The sequence below is a fragment of the Indicator indicator genome, chromosome 33 (genome assembly GCF_027791375.1).
Source record: "Indicator indicator isolate 239-I01 chromosome 33, UM_Iind_1.1, whole genome shotgun sequence".
NCBI lineage: Eukaryota > Metazoa > Chordata > Aves > Piciformes > Indicatoridae > Indicator > Indicator indicator.
The window spans coordinates 6,327,537-6,354,190 of NC_072042.1; the positions used below are offsets into that span (position 1 = coordinate 6,327,537).

At 58.3% G+C, this 26,654-nt stretch overlaps 1 protein-coding gene across 3 annotated transcripts; it reads left to right on the plus strand.

The window, feature by feature from the left end:
* The first annotated feature begins 5,410 nt into the window (after window positions 1–5,410).
* On the plus strand, window positions 5,411–21,812 carry LDLRAP1 (low density lipoprotein receptor adaptor protein 1). 3 transcript variants are annotated; one of them, XM_054395290.1, is made up of 9 exons: window positions 5,411–5,495; window positions 8,491–8,633; window positions 10,069–10,181; window positions 13,349–13,463; window positions 15,602–15,674; window positions 16,102–16,209; window positions 17,473–17,603; window positions 18,939–18,973; window positions 20,964–21,812. In XM_054395290.1, the coding sequence occupies exons 1-9, from the start codon at window positions 5,411–5,413 to the stop codon at window positions 21,106–21,108; spliced, it is 948 nt and encodes a 315-aa protein (XP_054251265.1). In that variant the 3' UTR covers window positions 21,109–21,812. The 3 variants fall into 3 exon arrangements, with proteins under 3 accessions (XP_054251265.1, XP_054251266.1, XP_054251267.1); XM_054395291.1 differs by having other exon boundaries at window positions 16,102–16,185; XM_054395292.1 differs by having other exon boundaries at window positions 16,102–16,185; window positions 17,476–17,603.
* Window positions 21,813–26,654: the final 4,842 nt, after the last annotated feature.

A 26,654-nucleotide genomic window follows, 5' to 3' on the forward strand; every position in this document is an offset into this window, starting at 1 on the left:
GTGTCAGGTTGTGGAAGACTGGCAGAGAGAGCAGCCAGGCTGGGGGACCAGGCAGGTGGGGGATCAGGCAGGCTGGGGATCAGGCAGGTTGGGGATCAGGCAGGTTGGGGATCAGGCAGGTGGAGGATCAGGCAGGTGGAGGATCAGGCAGGTTGGGGATCAGGCAGGTTGGGGATCAGGCAGGCTGGGGGATCAGGCAGGTTGGGGATCAGGCAGGTTGGGGGATCAGGCAGGTTGGGGATCAGGCAGGTTGGGGATCAGGCAGGTGGAGGATCAGGCAGGTTGGGGATCAGGCAGGTTGGGGATCAGGCAGGTGGAGGATCAGGCAGGTTGGGGATCAGGCAGGTTGGGGTTCAGGCAGGTTGGGGTTCAGGCAGGTTGGGGATCAGGCAGGTTGGGGGATCAGGCAGGTTGGGGTTCAGGCAGGTTGGGGATCAGGCAGGTTGGGGGATCAGGCAGGCTGGGGATCAGGCAGGTTGGGGGATCAGGCATGTGGGGGATCAGGCAGGGTGGGGATCAGGCAGGTGGGGGATCAGGCAGGTTGGGGGATCAGGCAGCTTGGGGATCAGGCAGCTTGGGGATCAGGCAGGTTGGGGATCAGGCAGGTTGGGGATCAGGCACGTGGGGGATCAGGCAGGTTGGGGATCAGGCAGGTGGAGGATCAGGCAGGTTGGGGGATCAGGCACGTGGGGGATCAGGCAGGTTGGGGATCAGGCAGGTTGGGGATCAGGCACGTGGGGGATCAGGCAGGTGGGGGATCAGGCACGTGGGGGATCAGGCAGGTTGGGGATCAGGCAGGTTGGGGATCAGGCACGTGGGGGATCAGGCAGGTTGGGGATCAGGCAGGTTGGGGGATCTGGACAGGTTGGGGATCAGGCAGGTTGGGGGATCAGGCAGGTTGGGGGATCAGGCAGGTTGGGGTTCAGGCAGGTTGGGGATCAGGCAGGTTGGGGTTCAGGCAGGTTCGGGGATCTCCCCTGCAGGACATTGTTCAGACCCAAAAGTGAGCAGAGCTGCAGAGAAGAGTTGAGATCTGCCTGGTGGGACCCAAAAGCCTGCAGAGCTGTGCTAATTAACAGAGGAAATTTGATACGAGGCAGTAAGTCTTAAGGCTTTAAGGTCTAAGCCAGCCTCTAATTAGGAGGGTTTAGGAGATTTCCTGCACCATCCTCTGTAGCATCTGGCACTGAGCATCCCTGGAAGCAAGATGCTGCTGGAGCAGCAATGACAATCCCATCCCTGCAACTCTGCTTTCCCAGCTCAGCCCTGGCCCAGCAGCAGCTCATGGGGCAGGTGGATGAGGCTGACAGGAGTTGATTGCAATTAAGTTGCTGCTACTCATTGCCCAGGGGCTGTTTCCCATCAGCAGGAGCAGTTCAGGATGTGCAGCCAGCAGCCTGATTTTATTGGTGATGCAGGCATGGAGATGTGGGCACAGCTCCAGAGCAAAAGAGGTGACAAACCCCAGAGAATCCTGCACCGGGGGGGCTGGAAGGGAGGGGAGAGCAGCAGGGGGCTGTGCACAGGGGAGAGGAGCACTCAGGGATGATCCCAGCAGGGTGGGAGTTGGAAGAGACCTCTGGAGATCACTGAGGAAGAAGTTTTTGCCCATGAGAGTGGTGAGAGCCTGGAATGGGTTGTGCAGGGAGGTGGTTGAGGCTCCATCCCTGGAGGTGTTTGCAGCCAGGCTGGATGAGGCTCTGGCCAGCCTGATCTGGTGTGAGGTGTCCCTGGGCATGGCAGGGGGGTTGGAACTGGCTGAGCCTTGTGGTCCCTTCCAGCCCTGACTGATTCTATGATCACCCAGGCCAACCTCCCCTCCCCTGAGTGAGAACTGACCCCAGGGTTTGGGGTGCTGAGTCCGGGGGGGGACAATCCCTGCCCTGCTCCTGCTGGCCACACCACTGCTGCTCCGGGCCAGGATCCTGGTGGCCTTTTTGGCCACCTAGGCACACCAGCAGCTGACCAACCCCCTCCTCCCCCCTCCCCCAGGTGTTTTCTCTGCTGGGCAGTTTCCAGCCACTCTCCCCAAGCCTGGAGCATTGATGGGGTGCAAGAGCAGGACCCAGCACTTGGCCTTGCCCCTGCTTGCCAGCTACTTGCTTAATCAGGGCAGCTCACAACATTATGGCCAACAAATGTCAACGAGAAGACATTTGTAGCTGCTGCTGTTATTTTCTCCTTAATGAAATGTCAAAGGAAGGGAAAACAGCAGCAAATGTCAGCAGTTGGTCTTTTTATCTCATAGATGGTCAGACAGAGGCCTCCAACCCCTCCTTGGATGGGTCTGCCAGAGTGGAAGGAGCTCAGATTTCATTAGTGATCACCTTTTAAGCAGCCCCAGACAGGAGACTTTGCTGTAAATGCACTTTGCCATAGATCTGAAGGGAGTAGAGTGAAGGAGCAAAGCCCCAGGAGTGGCACTGTCCTTGGAGGGGCACAGCATGGCTCTGCTGACCTGAACTGGGCATGGGGAGGGCACATCTGGAGTCCTGGGTCCAGTTTTGGGCCCTTCACTCCAAGAAGGACATTGGGGTCAGAGTGGCTGGAGAGCAGCCAGGTGGAAAGGGACCTGGGGGTGCTGATTGACAGGCACCTGAACATGAGCCAGCAGTGTGCCCAGGTGGCCAAGAGAGCCAATGGCATCCTGGCCTGCATCAGGCATAGTGTGGCCAGCAGGAGCAGGGAGGTCATTGTACCCCTGTACACAGCACTGGTTAGGCCACACCTTGAGTCCTGTGTCCAGTTCTGGGCCCCTCAGTTTAGGAAAGATGTTGAATTGCTGGAGCATGTCCAGAGAAGGGCAACGAGGCTGGGGAGAGGCCTTGAGCACAAGCCCTGTGAGGAGAGGCTGAGGGAGCTGGGACTGTTTAGCCTGGAGAAGAGAAGGCTCAGGGGAGACCTCATTGCTGTCTACAGCTACCTGAAGGGAGGTTGTAGCCAGGAGGGGTTTGGTCTCTTCTCCCAGGCAAGCAGCACCAGAACAAGAGGACACAGTCTCAAGCTGCACCAGGGGAGGTTTAGGCTGGAGGTGAGGAGAAAGTTCTTCACAGAGAGAGTGGTTGGCCATTGGAATGGGCTGCCCAGGGAGGTGGTGGAGTCACCATCCCTGGAGGTGTTCAAGAGGGGATTGGACGTGGCACTTGGTGCCATGGTTTAGATAGGCATGAGGTGTAGGGTGACAGGTTGGACTCGATGATCCTTGAGGTCTCTTCCAATCTTCTTGATTCTTGATTTTAGGAGCTGGAGCAGGTCCAGAGAAGGGCAATGAAGCTGGGGAAGGGTCTGAAGAACAGGGCTGGTGAGGAGCAGCTGAGGGGCCTGGGGGTGTTTAGTCTGGAGAAGGGGAGGCTGAGGGAAGACCTTCTGGCTCCCTACAGCTCCCTGGAAGGAGGCTGGAGCCAGGTGGGGATTGGTCTCACAAGTGATAGGACAAGAGGAAATGGCCTCAAGTTGCACTAGGGGAGGTTTAGTTTGGACGTGAGGAACAATTTCTCTACTGTAAGAGTGGTCAGGGGTTGGAACAGGCTGCCCAGGGAGGTGGTGGAGTCAAAAAACATGGTTTTGGGATATGGTTTAATGGCCATGGTGGTGTTGGGTGGACAGCTGGACTCAATGAGGTCTTTTTCAGCCTTAATTCTAACCTCTGATTCTATAAAGCAAAGCAGGCAGCACACAACCATCCACCCTCACAGTGCCTCTGTCACTGAACTCCCATCTGGGGCTGCAGGAGCCTTGGAAAGGTGGCTCCAGAGAAACTGGGGGATGGCTCCCGTGGCTGTGGAGCCATCATGGGTAGGAGATGATGCTGGATGTTGGAAGCAGTGGAGAGGAGCAGCCCCCACTGCTGCAGGGCTGGAGATGCAAACTTGTGTGCTCTGTTCTCACTGAGAGCTGAAAATAGCCTTGGGAGAGTCCGTGTGGAAAGAGCTGCTGGCTCCTCAGGAGAGAAAACAGTTAACAGGCAGCTGCTGGTGGCACTGCCCTTGGTTAGGCTGGCACTGCCCTGGGTTAGGCTGGCACTGCCCTGGGTTAGGCTGGCACTCGGGGAAGGGACATTCTGCTCAACCTTTCCAGCACCCTGAGGGAGGGAATCCAGCCTCTGCCATCCCAGTGCCCAGCAGGAGCTCCTTGGTGTCTCCTGTGGGTTGGCTCCCAGCTGCAGCCACGGCAGGGGGATGTTAAAAATGGAGCTGCCAAAGGCTTTCCAATCACACAAACATCCCTGTGGCTAATGGGCTTTGTGAGGCATTGTGCTGCAAAGCCTAAATATGAGCTTTAACCTCCTCATTATTATCCCTTTAATTTCAGAAAGCTTTTGAGGGCCTTAATCTTCCAGACAACTCTGTCGGGGCCGAATTTAAACCATGCTGGCAGCCATGGGGACAAGGAGGGACAGCAGAGCTTCACCACAGGTGGCACTGAAATCCCAGCTCACACTTTCTCGTCCCAGGGTGGGAGCAAACAGGGTTTTGGTGTCTCCTGAGTGTGCTCCCCCCAAATCTCTCAGCCTGACCTCACAGCAGAGGGCTCCCAGCGTTGCTCTGGTCCTGCTCCAACAGGTCCCTGTCTGTGCTGAGGACTCCAGAGCTGCCCCCAGCACTGCAGGGGGAGTCTCAGCAGAGCTGAGCAGAGGGGCACAATCCCCTCCCTGCCCCTGCTGCCCACACTGCTAGAGATCAGCCCAGGACAGGTTGGCTCTGGACTGAGTGTGTATGGTGCTGGCTCATGTCCAGCTCTTCACCCCCCCAGCACCCCCAAGTTGTTCTCTGCAGGGCTGTGTCCATCCATCCAGGCTGGAGGTCCCAGCCCGTGTTCAGGACCTTGCAGTTGGCCTTGTAGAACCTCACAAGGTTCTCATAGAACCTCCTGGTTGGCAAAGTCCTTAAGACCATCGAGTCCAACCATAACCTAGCACCTCCCTGTACACCTCCCTGAGACCATGGCCCTCAGCTCCTCATCCAAAAGTCCTTTAAACCCCTCCAGGTGGTGACTCCACCACCTCCCTGGGCAGCCTGTGCCAGTGCCTGGTGACCCTTTCAGTGAATACATTTTTCCTAATATCCAACCTGGACCTCCCCTGGGAGCTCACAGTATCATGGAATGATGGAATTTCGATTGGAAAACCCCCGAGCTCCTGGTCCCCCTTCTCCAGCTCCCTCTGGATGGATGCAGCCCTCAGTGGTGTCACCTGCAGCTGGCTGTCCCGTTTGGGGACACCCCCATCTCGGGGCTGTGCCTGCTTCCCGGAGCCCCGCCGCGGTGGGAGGGCGTGGCTGAGAGGCGTGGCCGTGTGGGGCGTCCCCGACGTGACGTCACCGTCTCGATTTGCATACGGGCCGCGCCCCCGGACGCGGTCAGCGCTGGCGCCGCAGGAAAGTTTTGCGGCGGGGCCGGAGCCGGGGTCGGGATGGACGCGCTGAAGTCGGCGGGTCGCGCCCTGCTGCGGAGCCCCAGCGTCCACAAACCCTCCTGGGGCGGCGGCAGACACAAGAGTGAGACCCCCGACCCCCCTGCCCCGCTTCCCCTCCCCCTGCAGCGCTTCTTCCTCCTCTCTCCTTAACCCCCTGCCCCCCCTTGTTCTGCATTCCCCCTGCTTCCTTCCCAACTTTATCCTGCTGCTCACCCCCCTGCACCCCCTTGTCCCACATCCCTCCCGCTTCCTTCCCAACTTTATCCTGCTGCTCACCCCCCTGCACCCCCTTGTCCCACATCCCTCCCTCTCCCTTCCAGGCCTTATCCTGCTTCTCACCCCCCTGCACCCCCTCGTCCCGCACCCTCCATTTTTCCTTCCAGCTATATCCCGCTCCTCATCCCCTTGTCCTGCACCCCCCTCCTTCCTTCCCAACTTTATTCCGCTTCTCACCCCCCTGCACCCCCTTGTCCCGCACCCCCTCCTTCCGTCCCGGCTTTATTTTGCTTCTCACCCCCTTGTTTCACACCCCCCCCTTCTCTCTTCCAAACTTTATCTCACTTTATACCCCCTGCACCCACTTGTCCCACTTCCCCCCTTCCTTCCCAGTTTTATCCCGCTTCTCACCCGCCTGCACCAACTTTTCTCCCGCTTTCAGCTTCCCTTTCCTCCCTTCTGCACTCCCTTTTCACCCTGTCCTCTCCCCCACCCCCAGTTTTTCCACTCTCTCCTCCTTTTCTGCTTTACTCCTCTCATAGCCCTTTTTTCACACCCACCCCTTTTTGCCCCCCACTTTACTCCCTTCCCCTGCACCCTTTCCCCCTCAGCAGTGAGGCAGGGTGGCTGGGTTGTTCCCATCCCTGGGTGGGTGGGTGGGAGGCTCTCACCGTGCCCCAGTTTAGGGTAAGCTGGAGCCCAGTGGCTGCTTTCTGCTTTCCCCCCTCCTGGCTGTGGCACAGGATCGATGGTCCCCTGGCAAGTGGCCAGCTGGTCCCTGCCAGGCATCCTCCTGCTGTGATCAGCGCAGGGGGGGCCAAACCTCACTGACCCCTGCCCTGCACCATCCCCCTCCCCAGGCACAGGAGGGGGGTGCCTTGCCCTCTCTGCCCCCCCTGTCACCCACAGGTGACTCAGAGTTGATCTTCCTAATCCGATGGGATTGACCTGGCCTCGTCACACCTTTGCTGGGTTTATTGGGTGGGCAGCAGGCTGGGGGGCACCTCAGGGAGCTGTGTGGCAGATGTGGGGTGCTGCCCTGTGGGACATATCCAAGATAGGCCTCTCAAGCCCCTGGGCTCACCCAGAGGCTGCCCTGGGGGTGACCTTGCATGCTGCCCCCGTGCCCTCTGCTGGGTGGGGCATTGCTACCACCCGCGGGGCAGACACAGCCTGGGTGCAGAGGTTTGGGTAGGTGTGAGGTGGTGGTGAGAGGTGCATGAGGAGTAGCTGGCTGTCTGTCTGTCTCTGCTCCTTCCTCTCTGAAAGCACTTCAGTGGCTACATGTAAACCACTCCTGCTTCTGTCCCAGGCCAGAGTGAGCTGTGGGTGCCCAGTACCCACTGCAGCTGGCACCATCCCAGGCAGAGCAGGGTGCTCAGAGGGTCCCTGTCCTTGGTGAGCCCCTGAGCTGCCCTGCACAGGATACAGGACCCAAGGCAGGGAGTGTGAGCAGGCAGCTGCCCACCCATCACCCACCCTCCACCCTGGGGTGGTCCCCTGGCTCCAGCTGCCAAGGGTGGGAGGGCAGCCCCAGGGGTTTGGCTGTTTCTGGCTGGGACATGAGGTAACTGCAGCGTGCTGCCTGTCCTTGTTTTTTGCTTTCCCTCTGCAAGTCTGGGATCTGAGTGCCAGGCTCAGAGCCCCTGCCCTCCTGCAGGCCCTTGGCTGTCTCCCCTCCAGGCTGCTCCTGCCCAGCTGCCATCGCTGTGACTGCAGCCAGTGCCAGGGTGGCTCAGTGCTCGGCACCCACGCCCGGCTCTGGGAGTGGTGCTGGGATTGTGGCTTATCTCCCATCTTGCCTGGGCTGGGAGGCTGAGTCACTGGGGGTTACCTCCCTGTGTCCCCACATCCCAGCCATCTGGGAGCTGCAGGTTGCTCACAGGGACCTGCAGAGTTTGGCCTCGCTGCCTGGAGGTGAGAGGAGGCTGAGCACGGGGCAGAGAAGCCTGCAGGGACCTGTTCTGTCTGTGACAAGTGGAGGCTCTTCTGGGAGCCCCACTGCTCCCCAAGGCTGCTCAAAGCAGGACCTTTCTCAAACACAACAGCTGCAGGTCTCAGGTGGCCTCTTGTCTAGAAGTCAGCTCCTGCAGTGCAATTTCAGCCTTAACAAACCCACCTGACCTTGAGGCTGGTCCTAAAACTTCTCTTTGTAGTTAGGATCATTCTTCTCACCCTCCCAGCACATCAGGGAAGAGGCTGGTGGCCTCCTTGGTGATTTCCAGGGGAGAAGGGAGATGACATCTCACTGAGGAGAGGGTGAAGAGCACATGCTGGGCTCCTCTGGGCTGTTGGGGCCTGAATTAGCAAATTGCAGCACATCACCCAGATCCCTCTGGCTGTGCCTGGGCTTAGCTGGCAGCAAATCCCTGCTTAGCCTCTGCAGGCAGGGGATGGTTAGCACTGGGTAAGGTCATTGCCAGGAGTGGGCCAGCTCTGAGCCCTCCCCAGTGCTGATGCTCAGGGATCCCCTTGGTTGTGGTGTGAGTTTGGGGCACTCAGAATCAAACCTGAGGAGCTGCTGGATCTCAGAGGATCACTGCCCTGTGCTGTGGCTCTGGTGAAGAATGTGAGGGTTTGGTTTTGCTGCCTTGAAGAGCTGCAAAGAGCTCCATGAACACCTTGTGGTGGCTGTGTGGCTGCAGCATGCTGTCATCTCCTCCTGCAGCCAGGTCTCTGCCCCATCTCCTCCTCCCAGCACCTTAAAGCCCTGGCAGCACTGTGAGCTCCCAGCCCCAGGGCGCAGGAATCCAGGCAGCAGCTGAACCCATGCCCAGCTGGCAGCCAAAGCCTCCCTCAGGGCTCCATGGGGGTATCCCTGTGTGCCTGGGCATGCAAGAGCCTCTTCATTGTCTCTCTAGAGCTGCCAGAGAACTGGACTGACACCCGTGAGACACTGCTGGAGGGGATGCTCTTCAGCCTCAAGTACATGGGCATGACCCTGGTGGAGCAGCCCAAGGGAGAGGAGCTCTCTGCAGCTGCTGTCAAGAGGATCGTGGCCACCGTGAGTGTCCCTGCTGGGGCTGGGCCCAGCTCCTGCTGCTCCAAGTCTGTCCCTGGGGAGAGTTCCAAATGCCACAGGTCTGCAGGCAGGCTGGGGGTGGTCGGGATGGCAGGTCCAGCCCTTCCCAGGGGTCTAAGAGTGGAGCTGGAAATGCAGACAGCAGCACTGGGAAGCCCTTGGGGCCAGCCCCAGCCTGTGGGAAGCTGCTGTTGAGCCTCTGAGCTCTGGCTCCCCTTGATAAGCTTGGGTGACCTTGGGTGTAGAAGAAGCCTCTGCCCTGCTGAAATCAGCCTTCCCCAGGGCTGTCTGTCCTCTTGCAAGGCAGGGGCAACGTTTGGAGGGCAGCCAGCACATGGCCAAGAGCTGGCATGTCCCGGGTTCCCCTTCCTGGGACTTGGAGGGTGAAGAAGGGAAGGGAGCAGGAGAGCTTGCTCTGATTCCCAGCCACCCTTCACTGGCACCTTGAGGCTGGAGGGAGCAATTTTCAGCCATCCTCCAGCACCAAGCCTCCCTGGAGCCCCTTGCTCACCAGGCTCCAAGGAAAATGAAGCTTCTTTGAGCCCCTCTAAAGCTGAATGAGGCAGAGACCCAGCTGTGGAGTTCACTGTCATAAAAGCCTGTGGGGTCCTGAATTGTGCTGGGGTCCTTCCCTGGCATCTGCTGAGCTGGGCAGGTGCTGCTGGCACAGCCCTTCAGGTCTGGCTGATTGAGAATGGAGCCTTTAAACAAAAGCCCCAGGGCCGAGGCCATGGGCTGGGCATGGCTCAAGGGAGGTCCCCAGGGAGCAGGGCTGAGGAGCCAGGGCTGCAGCTGTGGGTTGGGTTTCTGGAGAGAAGTCGGGCAGTGAGCTGAGTGCAACCCAAAGGCTGAGAGCACAAAACCAGGGAATCAAAGTGGCTCTTAAAGCCTGGGTGGTTTTTGAGCTGGGTGTGGGGAACACTTTGCCTCTCAAGCAAGGTTTGGCAAGGGGGCTTGAAGCCAACTGCTCAGGAGCCCACACCCTGCAGGACCACCTTGTTCTCTTGCTGATGCTGGTGTCCCCTCTGCTCCAGAGCTGGCCCAGAGGGGAAAACTCCCCAGGGTTTCCCCAGAGTGCTTGCAGGGCTTGGCCAGAGCAGCTGCTGCTTGGTGCAGAGAACGTCCACAGGGAAACCCTGCTGGAGGTGCTGGGCTGGCAATACCTCTGCAGGGTGTGGGGTGGCTGGTGCAGGTCCTTGCCTCGTTAATGCCAGCAGAAATCACTGCCTCAGGGAAGGAAAAGTTTCAACAGGTGCCTGCCTTGTCCCTCCCCCTGGTAAATTCAGTCTGTAGTACTTACAAGGGCTATTAATAGGCCACTTGGGTAGCGTGTCTGGAGCCCCAGCCCTGCTCAGCCTGCCTTTGGATGTCTCTGTTAAGAGCCTGTCACTTCCCCCTCCCTCTTCCCCTCCCAAAGGCTAAAGCAAGTGGAAAGAAACTGCAGAAAGTGACTCTGAAAGTCTCTCCCAGGGGGATTGTGCTGAACGACAGCGGAACCAAGGAGCTGATCGAGAACGTCTCCATATACAGGTGTGCACGGGCCCTGCCTCAGCTGCTCCTCAGCTGCTCCTCAGCTGCTCCTCACCTGCCTCAGCTGCTCCTCAGCTGCTCCTCACCTGCCTCAGCATGCTCCTCACCTGCTCCTCACCTGCTCCTCACCTGCTCCTTCTCTGCCTCAGGATGCTCCTCACCTGCTCCTCAGCTGCTCCTCCTCTGCTCTGGGTGCTCCTCAGCTGCTCCTCCTCTGCTCTGGGTGCTCCTCAGCTGCTCCTCCTCTGCTCTGGGTGCTCCTCAGCTGCTCCTCCTCTGCTCTGGGTGCTCCTCAGCTGCTCCTCCTCTGCTCTGGGTGCTCCTCAGCTGCTTCCCCTCTGCCCTGGCTGCTCCTCAGGCAGGTGAGGATAGGTTATCCACATCTGCTCCTCTGGCTTTGGCAAGAGGCTGGAGGCAGGTGCAGGCCTAAGAGCTCAGCTTGCATCTGGCCCTTTCCATCTCATCCTTACCTTCTCCCTCTACACCCTCCATGCTCTGCTTCAGTCCTGCACCTGCTGCTCTGTCCCCATGGCTAAATGTGAGGTGTGGAGCCCTGGATTGGGTCACTCTCTCCCACCAGGCCACTCAGCTGCTTGCTTTTCTCCAGTTCAGACTAAGCAGTTGTCAGAGCTGGGGGGGTTTGGTCTCTTCTCCCCAGGAACAAGTAATAGAACAAGGAGGAAGGGCCTGAAGCTGCACCAGGGGAGGTTTAGGCTGCACATTAGGAACCATTTCTTCACTGAAAGGGTTTCTAGGCCCTGGCACAGGCTGCCCAGGAAGGTGGTGGAGTCCCCATTCCTGGAGGTGTTCAGAAGCCACATGGATGTGGTGCTTGGGGATGTGGCTTAGTGGTGGACATGGCAGAGCAGGGGCAGTGGCTGGACTGGATGATCTTGAAGGTCTTTTGTTACCTAAATGATTCTCTGAGGCTGCTACCCAGAGGTGCTAGTCCTGTGGGAGCAGGATCATGGCAAAGGCTGAGGTCTGTGTGTGATGGGGTCTGGGCTCCGTGTGTGTGTGATGGGGTCTGGGCTCCGTGTGTGTGTGATGGGGTCTGGGCTCCGTGTGTGTGTGATGGGGTCCGGGCTCCGTGGGGGATGGGGTCTGGGCTCCAGTGTGGGGATGGGGTCTGGGCTCCGTGTGTGTGTGATGGGGTCTGGGCTCCGTGTGTGTGTGATGGGGTCTGGGCTCCGTGTGTGTGTGATGGGGTCCGGGGTCCACGTGGGGGATGGGGTCCGGGGTCCACGTGGGGGATGGGGTCTGGGGTCCGTGTGTGTGATGGGGTCTGGGGTCCGTGTGTGTGTGATGGGGTCTGGGCTCCGTGTGTGTGTGATGGGGTCTGGGGTCCGTGTGTGTGATGGGGTCTGGGCTCCGTGTGTGTGTGATGGGGTCTGGGCTCCGTGTGTGTGTGATGGGGTCTGGGCTCCGTGTGTGTGATGGGGTCTGGGCTCCGTGTGTGTGTGATGGGGTCTGGGCTCCGTGTGTGTGATGGGGTCTGGGCTCCGCGTGTGTGTGATGGGGTCCGGGCTCCGTGTGTGTGATGGGGTCTGGGCTCCGTGCGTGTGTGATGGGGTCCGGGCTCCGTGTGTGTGATGGGGTCCGGGCTCCGTGTGTGTGATGGGGTCTGGGCTCCGCGTGTGTGTGATGGGGTCTGGGCTGTGTGTGTGTGATGGGGTCTGGGCTCCGCGTGTGTGTGATGGGGTCTGGGCTCCGTGTGTGTGATGGGGTCTGGGGTCCGTGTGTGTGTGATGGGGTCTGGGCTCCGTGTGTGTGTGATGGGGTCTGGGCTCCGTGTGAGCGATGGGGTCTGGGCTCCGTGTGGGTGATGGGGTCTGGGCTCCGTGTGTGTGATGGGGTCTGGGCTCCGTGTGTGTGTGATGGGGTCTGGGCTGTGTGTGTGTGTGATGGGGTCTGGGGTCCGTGTGTGTGATGGGGTCCGGGGTCCGTGTGGGGGATGGGGTCTGGGCTCCGTGTGTGTGTGATGGGGTCTGGGCTGTGTGTGTGTGTGATGGGGTCTGGGCTGTGTGTGTGTGATGGGGTCTGGGCTCCGTGTGTGTGTGATGGGGTCTGGGCTCCGTGTGTGTGATGGGGTCCGGGGTCCATGTGTGTGTGTGATGGGGTCCGGGGTCCGTGTGTGTGATGGGGTCTGGGCTCCGTGTGTGTGTGATGGGGTCTGGGCTCCGTGTGTGTGTGATGGGGTCTGGGCTCCGTGTGTGTGTGATGGGGTCTGGGCTGTGTGTGTGTGTGATGGGGTCTGGGCTCCGTGTGTGTGATGGGGTCCGGGCTCCGTGTGTGTGTGATGGGGTCCGGGCTCCGTGTGTGTGTGATGGGGTCTGGGCTCCGTGCGTGTGTGATGGGGTCTGGGCTCCGTGCGTGTGTGATGGGGTCCGGGGTCCATGTGGGGGATAGGGTCTGGGCTCCGTGTGTGTGATGGGGTCTGGGCTCCGTGTGTGTGATGGGGTCTGGGCTCCGTGTGTGTGTGATGGGGTCTGGGCTCCGTGCGTGTGTGATGGGGTCCGGGGTCCATGTGGGGGATAGGGTCTGGGCTCCGTGTGAGCGATGGGGTCTGGGGTCCGTGTGTGTGTGATGGGGTCTGGGGTCCGTGTGTGTGTGATGGGGTCTGGGGTCCGTGTGTGTGTGATGGGGTCTGGGCTCCGTGTGAGCGATGGGGTCTGGGGTCCGTGTGGGGGATGGGGTCTGGGGTCCGTGTGGGGGATGGGGTCTGGCGTCTGTTTGTATCATAGGCTGAGAAAAAGTTCTTCTCCTTCCAAGCTTCTCCTCCAAGGAAGGCCTCCCAAGGCTCTCTTCTGAAGGCAGAGCTCTTGGCAGGCAGCCCCAGGCTGGCACACTGCCGCCTTTACCTCCTCTAACCTGCAGCACTTCCTCTTCTCTCCTCTCCTGTCTCTGCCTGTGATGCACAAGGTCCACCCCTGGCTGCAGGAGTTGCTTTGGGCTTCTCTTACCCTCAGGCCAGTGGCACCAACTCCTCTGCTTTGGGAAGGAGTTGCACTGAAGCCTGGCAGTGCTCCTGTGCCCCTTCTGCCATCCCTGCTTGGCCCTGGAGGTGGAAGCCGTGGGGCTGGCACTCGCTGGCAGTCAGAGGAGAGGTTGGTTGAGCTCCCCTGGTGTGCAGGGCCCAGGACAAGAATTCTCCTTGTGTCTTTCAGGATATCCTACTGCACAGCAGACAAGAACCACGATAAAGTCTTTGCCTACATTGCCCAGAACCAGCTCAATGAGAACCTGGAGTGCCATGCCTTCCTCTGTACCAAAAGGAAAATGGTCAGTCCAGAGGAGGGAAGGGGGATGTGGCAGCAGAGGGGGGCTGCACTGCTGAGAGAAGAGCTCTGCCCCTAGTCAGAGTGAAGGGGGGGACCCTGGGAGTGGCTGTGGGAAAGAACCCACCCCCCCTGCTGCCCTCAGCACCTGCCCATGGGCACTGCCCTGCCCCTGCCCAGCCTTCTTGTGGCCTCCTTTCAAATCCTGAAAGGCAGCTCCAAGGTCTCCCTGCAGCCTTCTCTTCCCCAGGCTGAGCAAGCCCAACTCCCCCAGCCTCCAGCCCTTGGATCATTTTCCCTGTCTGGAAGGGGCAGGAATTCCTGTGCTGCACAGGTGGTGCCCTGCTCCCCGGGCAGGGTCCTGCCTGGGCCACAGCTCCCAGCCAGCCCTGGCTGTGTGCTTGGTGGCTGTTTTTAGCTCAGGGCTGATTCTCAGTGCTGGTTGGGTCTATCAACCTCGATTCAGAGGTGACAGTTGGAATTGCAAACAGCTGTGAGCAGCTTCAGCCTTAATTGCCACAGTTAAGTCCTCCTCATGAAGCCTTTGTGCTTCCCTCCCAGCTGTAAACAGCTCCCAGGGAGTTCCTCTGAGCTCTTCTGCTTCCAGCCTCCATTGGTCTCACTTTACTGGCTCTCCATGCAGGAGAACCTGGCTTTGGGGGACACCCATGCTCCCCCCTCCCCACCCCGCCATCTCTGAGCTGCCTGGGGAGGGTTTGTTTAGTTTGTGAGTTGGTAAAGCCAGGCAGTGCCTGCAGAGCTGCTGCTCCTTAGCTCCTGGCTCCTAACCTGCTCCCTGAGCTCTGTCTCCTCCTGAGGGAGGTGGCATTTGTGTCACTGCTGATGCAGCTCCAGCAGCTCAGGCTGCTCAAGGTGTGGGGAAGGTGTTCTTGATGCTGCTGAAGGTCTCAGCTTGGGGAGGAATGGTGGGAAGGGGGAGGTAGGACTGAAGGGGAAGTGTCCCTGCTCCTGCTGCAGCCTTGGCTGTTGGGCTCAGCCACCAGGGAGGCCATGGGAGCACCCTGGGGTCTCTCTCATCCTGCTTCTAAGGTTGCTTCTTGCCTTACAGCACTGCAGGCCATGGTGGTTTACCCTGCTGCTCTTGGAGCATCCTTGAGCTCCTGGTGATGGTGGTGCCAGTGAGGGCTGGACCATGGCTCTGTGCATCCCTCCCCAGCACAGTGTGGGCCAGGGTTCAGCCCCAGGCCTTTGAGCTGTTGGTGGTTCTGGTGGGTGATGCTCTGCAGTGGGTGCAGCACAGTCCTGGAGCCCAGAGTCACATCCCTGTGAGGCTGGGGAAGGGTCTGGAGAGCATATCCTGTGAGGAGCAGCTGAGGGAGCTGGGAGTGTTCAGTCTGGAGAAGGGGATGCTGAGGGAAGACCTTCTGGCTCTTTACAACTCCCTGGAAGGAGGCTGGAGACAGGTGGGGGTTGGGCTCTTCTCTCTGGTACTGTGGCAGGACAAGAGGAAATGGCCTCAAGTTGTGCCAGATGAGGTTTGGGTTGGAGATTAGGAACAATTTCCTTGCTGCAGGAGTGGTCAGGGATGGCACAGGCTGCCCAGGGAGGTGGTGGAGTCCCCATGCCTGGAGGTGTTCAGGAAGGATGTGGCCATGGCACCTGGGGCCATGGCTTGGTGGCCCTGGTGGGGGTGGGTTGCAGCTGGGCTCAATGAGCTTTGAGTTCTTGGCAGCCTTAATGAGTCTGTGACTCAGGGAGCTGCAAGGACAAGCCTGGGGACATGCAGTGCTGGTTCAGCCCCAGCCTAGGTGTGAGGTGCAGGAAGAGCTGCACCATGTGCTCAGGAGCAGCCCTTCCCTCCCCATCCATCAGCACAGCAGCCACAGCCCTGCCTCCTCCATCTGCCCTTTGCCTGCCACCAGCTGAGTTCTGCATGGAGCAATTCTCTGCCTCCATCAGCGCCTGGGCAGGCAGGGAGTGTGGGGAGCAGGATCCAGGAATCTGTGGGGCCGAGGACTGGCTGGATCCAGGAATCTGTGGGGCAGAGGACTGGCTGGATCCAGGAATCTGTGGGGCAGAGGACTGGCTGGATCCAGGAATCTGCGGGGCAGAGCCTCCAGATGGTTTCAGTGCCCACCAGGAGCCATCTCTTGACTTGCTGCCTCCCTGCTCTCTTTGCAGGCACAGGCAGTGACCCTCACTGTAGCCCAGGCCTTCAAAATTGCCTTTGAGCTGTGGCAAGCAGCCAAGGAAGGTGAGGTGTTGTTTTTTTTCCTGCTCTTCCCACTCTTCATCCAAAGTCCAAGGGATCATTTGGGTTTTTTCCCAGCTTTCAAGAGCCTTTCCCCCTCCCCATTCCCAGGCTGCTGCTGAGGTTGGTGCAGTCTCTGGTGTGACTGAAGGCATCTTCCAGGCTTCCATCAACAGCTTTGTAAATCCAACCAGACTTTGGCTGCACTCCCTCCTGGCAGGTTGGGTGTGAGGGACCTTGGTGCTTTCCTGGAGCCCCTCACAGCTCTGATGCCTTTGGGGTTTGTGTTTTCACCTCCCACCAGATACAAAATGCAGCCAGAGCCTGGCCTGCTGTGGGCAGAGGAGACCTGGTGGCCTCTCCTAGGTCCCTCCTTCTTGAAAGCTCATGGGAAGTGCTGTGCAGGCAGTGACCAAATCTCCTTTTGCAGAGAAGGAGAAAAGGGAGAGGTCCATCTTGGAAGGGGAAGGGATGAGCAGCCCCAGCTCGGAGGCCCCTGCCCACCCTGATGCAAGTAAGTCACCCACAGCAGAGCAGTGCTTCAGGCTGGGGGTGGGGAAACACCTGGGGGGCTGTGGGGAGGGGACAGGCTGCTGGGAGAGACCAGCAAGGAGCAAACTCTGTCTGTCTCCCTCAGCAGAGCACTTGCTGCCTGCTGAGTCCTTCTACCCTATCCCTAATCCTCTCCTGCATCCCCTCCTGCACAGCTGCTGCCACCCCAGGTCTGTTTGCTCCTGCCCCCCCCAGGCAAACTGGGGTTCAAAATGTCCTTAGGAGCTTAGTGTGGACCCTCCCCACCTCTCCTGTTGGTTTTGGGGTTTGTCTTGAACCCAAAGCATTTCCCACCCCATCAGCTGAAGGAGGAGGACACCCAGGAGCCACTCTGCCCCAGCTTCCCTGAGGAGGGAGAGGAGCCTGAAAGTAAAAAAAGATCAATTGTAACCCCCCCATGACTCAGTGCCTGGCTGGGGTCCTCTGCTGCCGCTCAGCCCCAAGATGTGTAGCCAGGGAGAAGTGGGACCAGAGGCTAAGGCCTCTTCCATGCTGGCCATGGGGATAAGAGGATTTGGCACAGAGGAAAACAGCATCAGACTGGGCTGGCATCTGGGCTGGCATCCAGGCTGGCACAGCTCAGTCCTTCCTGGGCAGGCCCAGGGCTGCAGGAATCTGTCACAAAGGGTGGCACAGCAGGGGAAGGCAGGGCCAGGGCTGCCAGGGGGCGGGAATGGGCTCCAGCCCCTGCCTGGGGCTGCTGTGCTCTGCATCCAGCCTTGCTGCAGGGGCTGAGCAGGCTTTGAGCCTTGCCTGCAGCAGCCCAGCCTGGGGGGGTCCAGCAGCCCCCAGGCTCTAAGCTGCTCTGCCCCCAGGGCAGGATTTGCCCTGGGCACTGCTGATGGATCTCTGCTGCTGCTGCAGCCATGCCTTGGGCTCCAGCCCTGAGGACATGTCCCAGGCTCTGTCCCCTCCCTGGGCTGTGAAGCCCTGGGGCTGGGATCTGCCAGCTTGGCCTGGGCCTGATCCTGACTGGAAAATGGTACCCAGGAGCCTGCCCTGCTGGCTGCTGGAGGGCTGAGCTGGCTGATCCTCCCCTGCAGCCCTGTGGGGAGGGTCTCAGCTGCCTGATCTGAGCACCAGGAGGGGCTCAGGCCCTGCTGGCACAAACACAGCTCCTGCAGCCTGGAATGTGAGGCTGTCCTGAGGGAATTTGGTGCAGCCCTTTGGTTCCCCTCTCGAGGGGAAGCCATTATGGTTGCCTCTGAGCTCCATTTCCAGCCTCATCCTCTCTCCACTCTGTCCCCAGCAGCAGCCACAGGGAACTTGCTGGATTTAGAGGATGCTGCCAGGTCTCCCCTGCCCAGCTGCACAGGGTCCCCACCCCTGGATAACAGCATGTATGGACCCAGCTCCTCTGTCAACAACAACCTGGTGTGGGTGAGTGTGTGCCCAGGGCTCTGTGCCATCTGCTGAGCTGGGGAGGGGTGGTTTGGGGTTAGGGTCCCACCACAGGGGACTTTCTTTAGACAAAAACCTCCCTGAGAGCTCAGGGGAACACTCAGGGTTGCCAGAAGGACATTTTGTTGCTTGAGTAGGTCCAGAGAAGGCAGCAGAGCTGGTGAAGGGTCTGGAGGACAGGGCTGGGGAGGAGCAGGTGCCCATGGAGGGCTTCTCTAAAGTCCTTTGGCTTAAATTGTTCCTTGGGCCACCAGCTGAAAAACCAGGACCTGGGCCATGGAGAGAATCCAGCAGGGAGCCTCCTCCATGGCCATCACAAACCAGGCTGGGGCTGACCTTGGTGCTCCACTAGACCTAGGACCTCATGCCTGCCACATGTCCTGCCTGGGAGCTCACAGCCTGCTGGGTTTTGGAGCCCTGGCTGACCAAGGCCCTTGCCTGCAGCTTAGTTCTTAGAGTCTGCTGGGTCTGAGCCTGAGGCTTTTCAGGGTAAATCTGAAGATCAGCTCTAAGTCACAGCAAATCCCCGAGGCTCATCCCTGCCTCCTTGCAGAGTTCTCATACTTCACAAGGTGCATTAAGCCTCTCAGTGCAGCCCAGGAGGTTGGCATCAGTCAGGGCTGCCCATGGCAGAGCCCTCACACAGAGCCCAGCTTCCACACAGGGAACCTTTCTCCCCCAGGCAGCTCAGATGCTTGTCCTGGGAAGCCTTCAGAGCAGATCAGAGGATCCAAGCAGTGCAGGTCCCTCTGTGCTCATCTGGAGCTGCTTTCTGCCTTCCTGATCCAGAAAGGACCCAAGGGATGCTTGGAGCATCCTGCCAGGCTCTGTCCAGGTCCCTGCTCTTAGCAGGAGCCTGCAGCAGGTACCACTCACACCTGAGGGCTGGAAAAGCTGTGGTGAACCCCAGATGTGTGCCAGGTTAGATCCAGGCCAGGCAGAATCAGCCTGGTTTGGAGATGATGGGAAAGATCCAAGCCTCTGGGCTGCAAGGGGAGCACAGCACCCCTGTCCTGAGCCCCAGGATCTGCCTGCACCACCCAGAGTTACAGCTCAGAGCATCAACCCAGCACCACCATGGCCACTAAACCATCTCCTGGGGTGCCCTGGGGCTTGTGCAGGGACTGAAATGAGACCTGGGAGGGGGCAGGGGGCTGGGAGGGGGCAGGTGGCCCAGGGGATTGTTGCTCTTGGCTCTCAGCCCCCAGCAGAGAGGTTTCTGTCTGCTGTGCTGAGCATGGGGCTGGATCTCTAACCACACTTCTGTGCCTTCTCTTAGCAACTCCTTCTCTCTCTTTTTATCTCCTCACAAAGGAAATGGATGATGGCCTGGATGAGGCATTTTCAAGGTAATTCTAATAACTCCCTTTACAAGTTCATGCCACTGGGGACCAGCCCAGCAGACTTGACTGGGGACTGGCTTTTAATAATGCTCCTAATCTGATCTGACCTCAGCAGCTGCCCCAGCAGTGCCTCAGCTCTTAATTGAAAGATAGGCTCTGAGGCTGCCTGATAAGCCAAATATTTTGACAACCTTTTAAGGGTGGGGGGAGGCTCTCATGCGATAGGGAATTGCATTCCCCAAGCAGTTGCTGTGTCCTCTCCCCCTTGTCCAGGCAGTCTGAGGCTGTTCATTTCCAGCCCCCTGCCCCATGCTAGCTGCAGTGATGCTGCTCCCAACTGCTGGTACTGGGGGGAAGGGGAATTTACTTTTCCTCATCTCTCTGTGAGGTTTGGACTAATCCTAGGAGTTGGTTCCCATCTGCCTCCAAATCAACAGCACCTGCTGAGGGCATCCTCCCTGCCCCACCAGGCCTTGGCACAGCTGGTTGCAGGAGGGTGGCTCTGGTGCACCAGTTTGGGGTCCATGCATCTGAGCACCTTCAGAGTTTGTAGCTGCAGCCCCAGGTGGCTTAGTTCCCTTCCTGATCCAAACCAAGAGCTGCCCTGCAGGTCCCTGCCAAGCCATCCAGCAGGGGTAAACAAATCTGTCTGCTTTCAGCTGCTCTTTCCTGTCTGCCCTCATACAGGCAGCTCCCTGTGGGGGGTGATGAGGATGCTTGAATTTATGAGGGTCCCATCACAGCATGAAGCCACCACAGGGAGGCCCCAGTTTGGGCAAAGAGCTGCCTTAGGTGCAGATACTGCAGGCAGCAGCTTCCTCCTCCTCCAGCTGGGAGGTGCTGAAAGAGGGAGTCAGGCAGCAGCAGGGCTGAGCCCAACGCTGTCACCTCAGCAGGGAAGTACAAAACCTGCACCCTCAGCCCTAAGGGGAGAGACCTTGGTGTCTTGTTTGGCTCTCAGGAGTGATTTGCAGCTTCCCCTCCCATGGCAGCCCTGCCCTGAGTCCTGGTCCAGGAGAGGAGCTGTGGCTCTGGGCTGCTTGAACTGCAGCCTGGCTGTGGCTCTGTTTGCCTCCCCTCTGTTCCTTGCCCTCTTTACCTGCAGCAGATGTTGTTGGTTGCAGCCTTTTGTTCTGCGCTGCTGGGTGCTCAGCTGTCAGCTCAGCCTTGGCCTCCTGGTGACTCAGTCTTTGGCCTGCTCCTGCAGTGAGGTGGATGCTTCCCAAAGTCTCCCTGCCCCAGCCAGCATCCCTGGATATTTTTCTTCCTTATTACCCCCCCTGCTTGTGGCTGGTTTTAACCCAAGGCTCCCCCCAGCACTCTGCCTGCCCTGGGTGAGACACCAGCTGTGGGAGCTACCCTGTGGCCTCTGGGAGCCCTGCTGCAGAGCTGCCTTTGAACCAGAGGTGTTTAACAGCACAGCAGCCAGACTGGGGCTGGTCAGGCTTTGGGCAGCCCCTGGGGTGTCTGTGGTGAGCACCTGGGGTGGGCTGGGAGGCATCATCTGAGTCCTGCTGGGCCTTACCCCCAGCAGTTCAGTGGTTGGGCTGGGGAACGTGGGGTGGGCAGCAGGCATAAGTTGCTTGCTCCAGGTCCAGACACAGCACCATGGAAAGTGATTCACTGCTCCCAGGCTGCTCCTTTGGCCAGCAGAGAGGAGATCTCAGCTACTGATCCCCCACCAGCCAGACCTGGGGGGAGGAAAACAGCAGCGCTCCACCAGGCCACAAATGGATGAGGTGCCCAGGCTGTAAATTCCCTGATGCCTGAAAGGGAAGTGTTGGGATAAACCAGCAGCAAAGCTGCCACCCGCCCCACGAGCTGCAGACCTGCTGTGCCAGCTCTGCCCTCGCTGAATCATTCCCTTCCTCGGGAGGCTGTGGGGACGTGGAGCTGCGGCCGGCGCTGGGCAGCAGGGATGCATCCAGGCTCTAAGCTGCACACACACACAGAGATTTGTTGTCTTCTGATTCCTGCTCTTCCCTTCACCTCTCAGGTTGGCTCAGTCAAGGACAAACCCTCATGTCCTCGACACAGGACTGACAGCTCAGGACATCCAGAGTGCAGAAACTCTCTCACCTGTCGACTGGAACAAGATCGATGCCGGCGCATGCGAGCAGGAGGAGCTCTTCATGTTCTGAGCTCAACCCAGGAGCTGACAACAGAATCACCACCAGAAAAAAAAAATACTATGGACTGGGTCATGCTGTTCTGGGTGCTGTACTCAAGGGACTCTCCTGAGGGCTCTTCACCAAGGCACATGATGTTGCAGCCTCGTTTAAACCAAAGCTTTAGCAACCTACTGCAGACTCTTTTTGTACCTTGCTCTTACCTACACCACAAGATGCTCTCCAGCAATATTTATTCACAGTTTACATTTATCAGTGGGAGGTGTGTGGGACATCTACAGTATTATGTGGCAGCAGACCACAGAAGAACCTTCAAGCAGTGCCTGTTCCCCTCTGAAATCAACCTATGCAACACCAAAGCCTCTCTGTGTATTCCCCAGACAAAGCTCTGCAGGCTCAGGCAGCAATGGCGAAGCACAACTGTTACTAATCCACTGCTCCTTGAACAACAGCTCACCTGCCTGGGCAGGGGGAGGAGGCCTGCAGCAGCTGCCAACAGTGTTAGAAGCAGGAGGCAGCAGAGCTCTTGCTTTTGTTTTGACTGTCTGTGGCACTCTCACAGCTGTCACTCAGCCCTGCGGGTCCTGGCTGCCTGCTCCCCGTGGGCATTGACCCTTTCTGAACCCAAAGACTTCTATGATAAAGTTTTGCACTTGAACTGACAGCAATGGTCTGAATTCTCAAAGGGAAGCAGTGCCTGGGGCTTCTCTCCAGAAGCTATTTAACCCCCCAAAAACCCCCAGCCCAGCCCCCACCCCTGCCATGCTGCAGGTCTGTTTCCGAAGTGACCTCTGCGCCGTGGGCGATGCTCCTCCGAGCCCTGCCCTGCACTGCTGGCTGGAGAGAGCCAAACCCCCAGGGAGCAACAATTTGTCTGGCTACAGCCCTGTGCAAGTTGGAGGTTGGGAGAAGGCCCTGGAGCACCATAGATCTGTGTTCCCAGCCCTGCTAAGTGGATTTGGCTGTGCATGCCTCTTGCCTGTCTCCAAACCATTTGCTTGTTGCTCACTCAATAGACTCAGGGTGGAATTGGATTAGGACAAAACCAATGCCTGGTGTTCAGTCAGCAAGAGGTGGCCCCTTCCAGCCACACTCCCATCCTCTTCCCCTCCAACCAGGACAGCCCCATCCCTGGGGAGGCTTGGGAAGCTGTCTTCATCTGCTCCAGGAATTGCAAAGAAGTAATGGGAGGTATAAAGCTCAGGCTGATTAAAAGATTTTGAAGGGTAATGATCCTCAATAGTCAGCACTGACAGTTTGCAGTGTTTGGGGCCTTCTGTGAAGTGCACTAATCTGGTTTATGGATTGGTAACTTGCTTTTGAAACACTAATTCATTCCCCAGATAGCTCCTTATAGCTCTCTTGAAACTGCTGGCAGGGGAGGGGAAAAAAATAAAAAATCCCCAACCCAAGGGGGAAAAAAAACCCTTTGGCAGCTGTAAGAATTGATTAGGAAGCAGCTGAGTGACTCTAACTTAGATTTGACTTTATTTGGGTTTATCTTTTTTTTTTCTTCCCTCACAATTCCCCCCAAGTAGGAATTGTGCTGAGGTGTGGAGGGCTTGGGAAGCTGTCTCCTTGTGTCTCTCAGGGAGATGTGTGCCCTGCAGAGTTGTGCTCAGAGCAGTTTTAGATCCTTTGCAAACTGCTGTGCCCATGACTGACTCCAGCAGCCTCAGGATTGAAGTCTGATGAGGGAGAAGGGATTGAAGCTTGAGGAGGGCAGATTGAGACTGGAGATGAGGAAGGAGTGAGGGTGGGGAACAGGTTGCCCAGGGAGGTTGTGGATGTCCCCTCCCAGGAGGTGTTCAGGTTGGATGAGGCCTGGAGCAACCTGGGCTGGTGGGAAGTGTCCCTGCCCATGGCAGGAGGTTGGAACTGGATGAGCTTTGAGGTCCCTTCCAACCCATTCTATGAGACTTCATTCAGAGTTTGTTGGTGCTACAGAGTCCCAGGGCAGAGACATGAACCTGTCCATGAACGATGCCAAAGCTGCTCAGAAGTGGTTGTAGCAAGTCCTGACCCAGAGGAGTGGGAACCTTCCTAGGAAAGAACTTGGCTTAGGAATGGTCCCTGAAGGTTTCTCTGAGCTTTCTCCTTTCCCAGGAGCAGGTACTGACCTGCACAGCACTCTACCTGTTTGTATATAGTTTGTTGGGGTTTTGTAAGAAGCCCTGATGCTGTAAAGCTCTGTACTGAGGGAAATAAAAGTTCTACTCCGGTTTTGGAGTTGTCTGTGCTGGGTGGCTTCATTTTTCCTGTGGTCCTTTCCATCTGTAGAAGCTTTCATGTTTGTAGCTGGTGGAATTCTCCCAGCCCAGTAACTGATCAGAGCCCTGGAGCAGGCTGCTCAGAGAGGTTGTGGAGTTTCCTTCTCTGGAGACATTCAAAACCCAGCTGGATGTGTTCCTGTGTGGCCCTACCTTAGGTGATCCTGCTCTGGCAGGGGGGTTGGACTCAAGTCTCTGGAGGTCCCTCCCAACCTTCACCATTCTGTCATCAGAAGCATCCCCAGGAGAGAGCTGTTTCCAGGGCCATCCAGGTGGGAAGAAGCTGCAGTTAAGACACCAACCCTTGGTTCAGAAAATGCCCTGCGGCTGGCTGTGGCCATGGAGGATGCACAGAGGGATGTGCAATCTCCACCCTGCCCCCTGTGCCAGGCCAGGAGGTGACCACAGCAGCCAGCTGATCAATCTGTCCCTGCCTGTGCCCTCCCTGCAGGTAAGGTGAGGCAAGGGAGGTTGGGCGCTTTGGGCTCATCTCGGGGTGCTGGCAACATCAAAAAAAAAAACAAAAACCAAAAACAACCACAAACCCAAAACCTAAATCTGTTAATTGATGGAGCTTTGGAGTCACTGTGCAAAGTGTTTCCTCTCCCTTGGGGGGAGTTTAATTTGTACAGCTGCCTGTTCAAAGGCAAACAGCCTGGAGAGCCCAACACAGCTCCTCCTGCTCAGCCTCCCCCCTGCAGCTCCTGCCTGAGCTGGGAGCCACTGGGCTGCTGCAGCTCCTGGCTGGTCCTGCTGCTGACACTCATCTGGGAAGCACTTGGAGAAACCCATCTGGGGCTGCTGCCAAATGGATTTAACCTACCTGGACCCTGCTCCCATGAGGGTGTAGCAGGGCTGGGGCTGCAGGCAGAAGGCCTTGCAGAGATGCTTCTTACCCCACAGTGTCAACCAACCAAAACAAATTCCATCAAAGATCTTCTTTATTTTTTTCCTCTTTTTTTTTTTTTGGTTTTGGTTTGTTTTTTTTCTTCTTTTCTCTTTCAATTGCTTGTTCCAGTGTGAGGAGATGTCCCAGATGATGAGAAGTACCAGCAGCCTGTGCCCTCATGCATAACTGATGGCAGTGCTGAGGAACAAATTGATCTTTCCTGTTTGGATGTGACCTTTCTCTAAGTGCCAGGTAAGAAACTTTCAGCATCCATTTCCTTCACCTGGCACAGCTGAGAGGGAGGGAAGGAGGTCAGCATGGGGAGATGTGGCTGTGCCATCAAAAAGGCAGCTGCTTGCTGGGGGTGGGGGCTGCAGCAGCTGGGGCAGCTGGAGGGTCTGCTCCAGCACTGTGCTTCTCCAGGGGAATGTGGAGGAACTTCCCTGTCTGTGGGGGGGATGTGGAGGGAGGTCCCTGTCTGTGGGGGGGATGTGGAGGGAGGTCTCTGCCTGTGGGGGGGGGGGATGTGGAGGGTCTTCCCTGCCCGTAGGGGGGATGTGGAGGGACTTCCCTGCCTGTGTTTCTCCTCTGAGCAGCCACGGAGGTGGTGGTGAGGGCTGTGCTGTGAACTGCTGCTCTGCCACCCTGCCCTGCCCAGGCTCTATCCAGGCTGTAAGGACCTCATCCATCCCACAGCCAGCAGCCAGTGTGGGCAGGGCAGCTCCTTCAGAGCCTGACTTCAACCTTCCCCCTCCAGATCACCTGCTAAAGAAACCAACCCTGCAGCCAGGGCCAGCCCTGTGCTTCCCAGATGATTTCTTTACCTGCTGGTGCTGCAACTCATTTGATGCATCCCCCAAAAGTTCAACAGCAATCCCAGCACCCTGCTGCCAAGCTCCAGGCTGGGTTTCATAGCATCATTGAATGGGTTGGGGTGCAAGGGACACTAAAGATCATCCAGTTCCAAGCCCCCAGCCATGGGCAGGGACACCTCCCACCGGCCCAAGTTGCTCCAGGCCTCATCCAACCTGGTTTTGAACACCTCCAGGGAGGGCACACATCCAGGGTTGCCATTTCCATCCTGTGCAGTGAGTGCTCTGGAGTGATGGTGACAGATGGGAGAAATGAGCCCAGGCTGGACCCAGCTCTGAGGTTACAAGGCTGAGCTGTTAAGGACACCAGGCGCGCTGCAGCAGGCACCAAGCTCTGCACTTCTCTTCCTCTCTCCTGGAGCACTCAGAGGGTTTGTACCTCCCTGCCAATCCTGAGTGAGAGCTGGAGGGCTGTTCTCCAGATCATTCCTCTTTAAAGTAGAAATAAAGAGAGCAACATTTCATCTGAGCACCTGAACTCTGTGTGATGGTTTTATAAGCAGCCCCAGGGTGCCAGGAGCTGGGGGCTGCTCTGCAAGGCCTTCTGTGCTCTGAAGCAAGCAGAAATAACCATCCTCCTGGAGAGGCACAAATGCATCTTGGCTCAGAGTGGAGGGGGCACAAGGTGGGAATGGAGGAGGGGTGGTGTTGGCTGAGCACTGCTCTCCTCCACTCCAACCTGCCAGTGCTGCCTGAGGGCTGTTTGCAAGAGCAAACTGCCAGACCCCAAGATCTGTCCCTGGGGAAGCCAAGAGGAGCTGATCCAGATGAAACCACCAGGCAAAGGCAGTGTTTGGTGGGAGCTCCCCACCAGCAGCCTTGCTGGCACCTGTAGAGGGGCTGCCCGTGGCTCAGCACACGGTGCTGCAGGGCTGCCTTGCAAGCACACTCTGCCTCTGCTTCTGAGCCCCTTCTGGGGCTGGCAGCACTTGGCCCCTGAGCAGCCTGCTCCAGCTGGAGGTGTCCCTGCTGGCTGCAGGAGGGGTTGGACAAGGCGACCCTCAAGGGTCCCTTCCAACCCGCTGCCATCTGTGCTCTGCGGTTCTGTTTCTCACTCCCAGCTCTGCCAGCAGCTCCCTGGGCCAGCAGAGCCAAAGGGACCTTTTGCAGAGCCCGGGGCAGGGGATTAGGACTCCGCTCCCGCAGCCTCCCGGGGCTGGCAGGCAGCCTGGCACCTCGGCACGGAGAGGCCCGGGGCTCTGCATCACACCCAGCACCCGGCTGGCACCGCTCACCTCTGGCAGTGCCAACCACCTCCCGGGGCAGTAACCTGCTGGCGAGCTGCTGGCCAGGGCTGCCAGCAGAGATGTCTGCAGCTGAGCGCTCGTTCCCCGTTTCCCGTGGCGCCGTGCCGGGGGCTCCTTGGAAGCCGTCGGGAATCGCGAGGCTGGGTGGTGCCAGCAAAACCAGCGTGGGAACGCCAAGGGAAAGCGGTGCTGGCTGTGCTGGCAGGCAGGGACTGTGCCACCTTCCAGCCTGCCTCTTACTTTTGCTGCCAGGAATCAGGCGTGGTGAGCACCGAGGTCC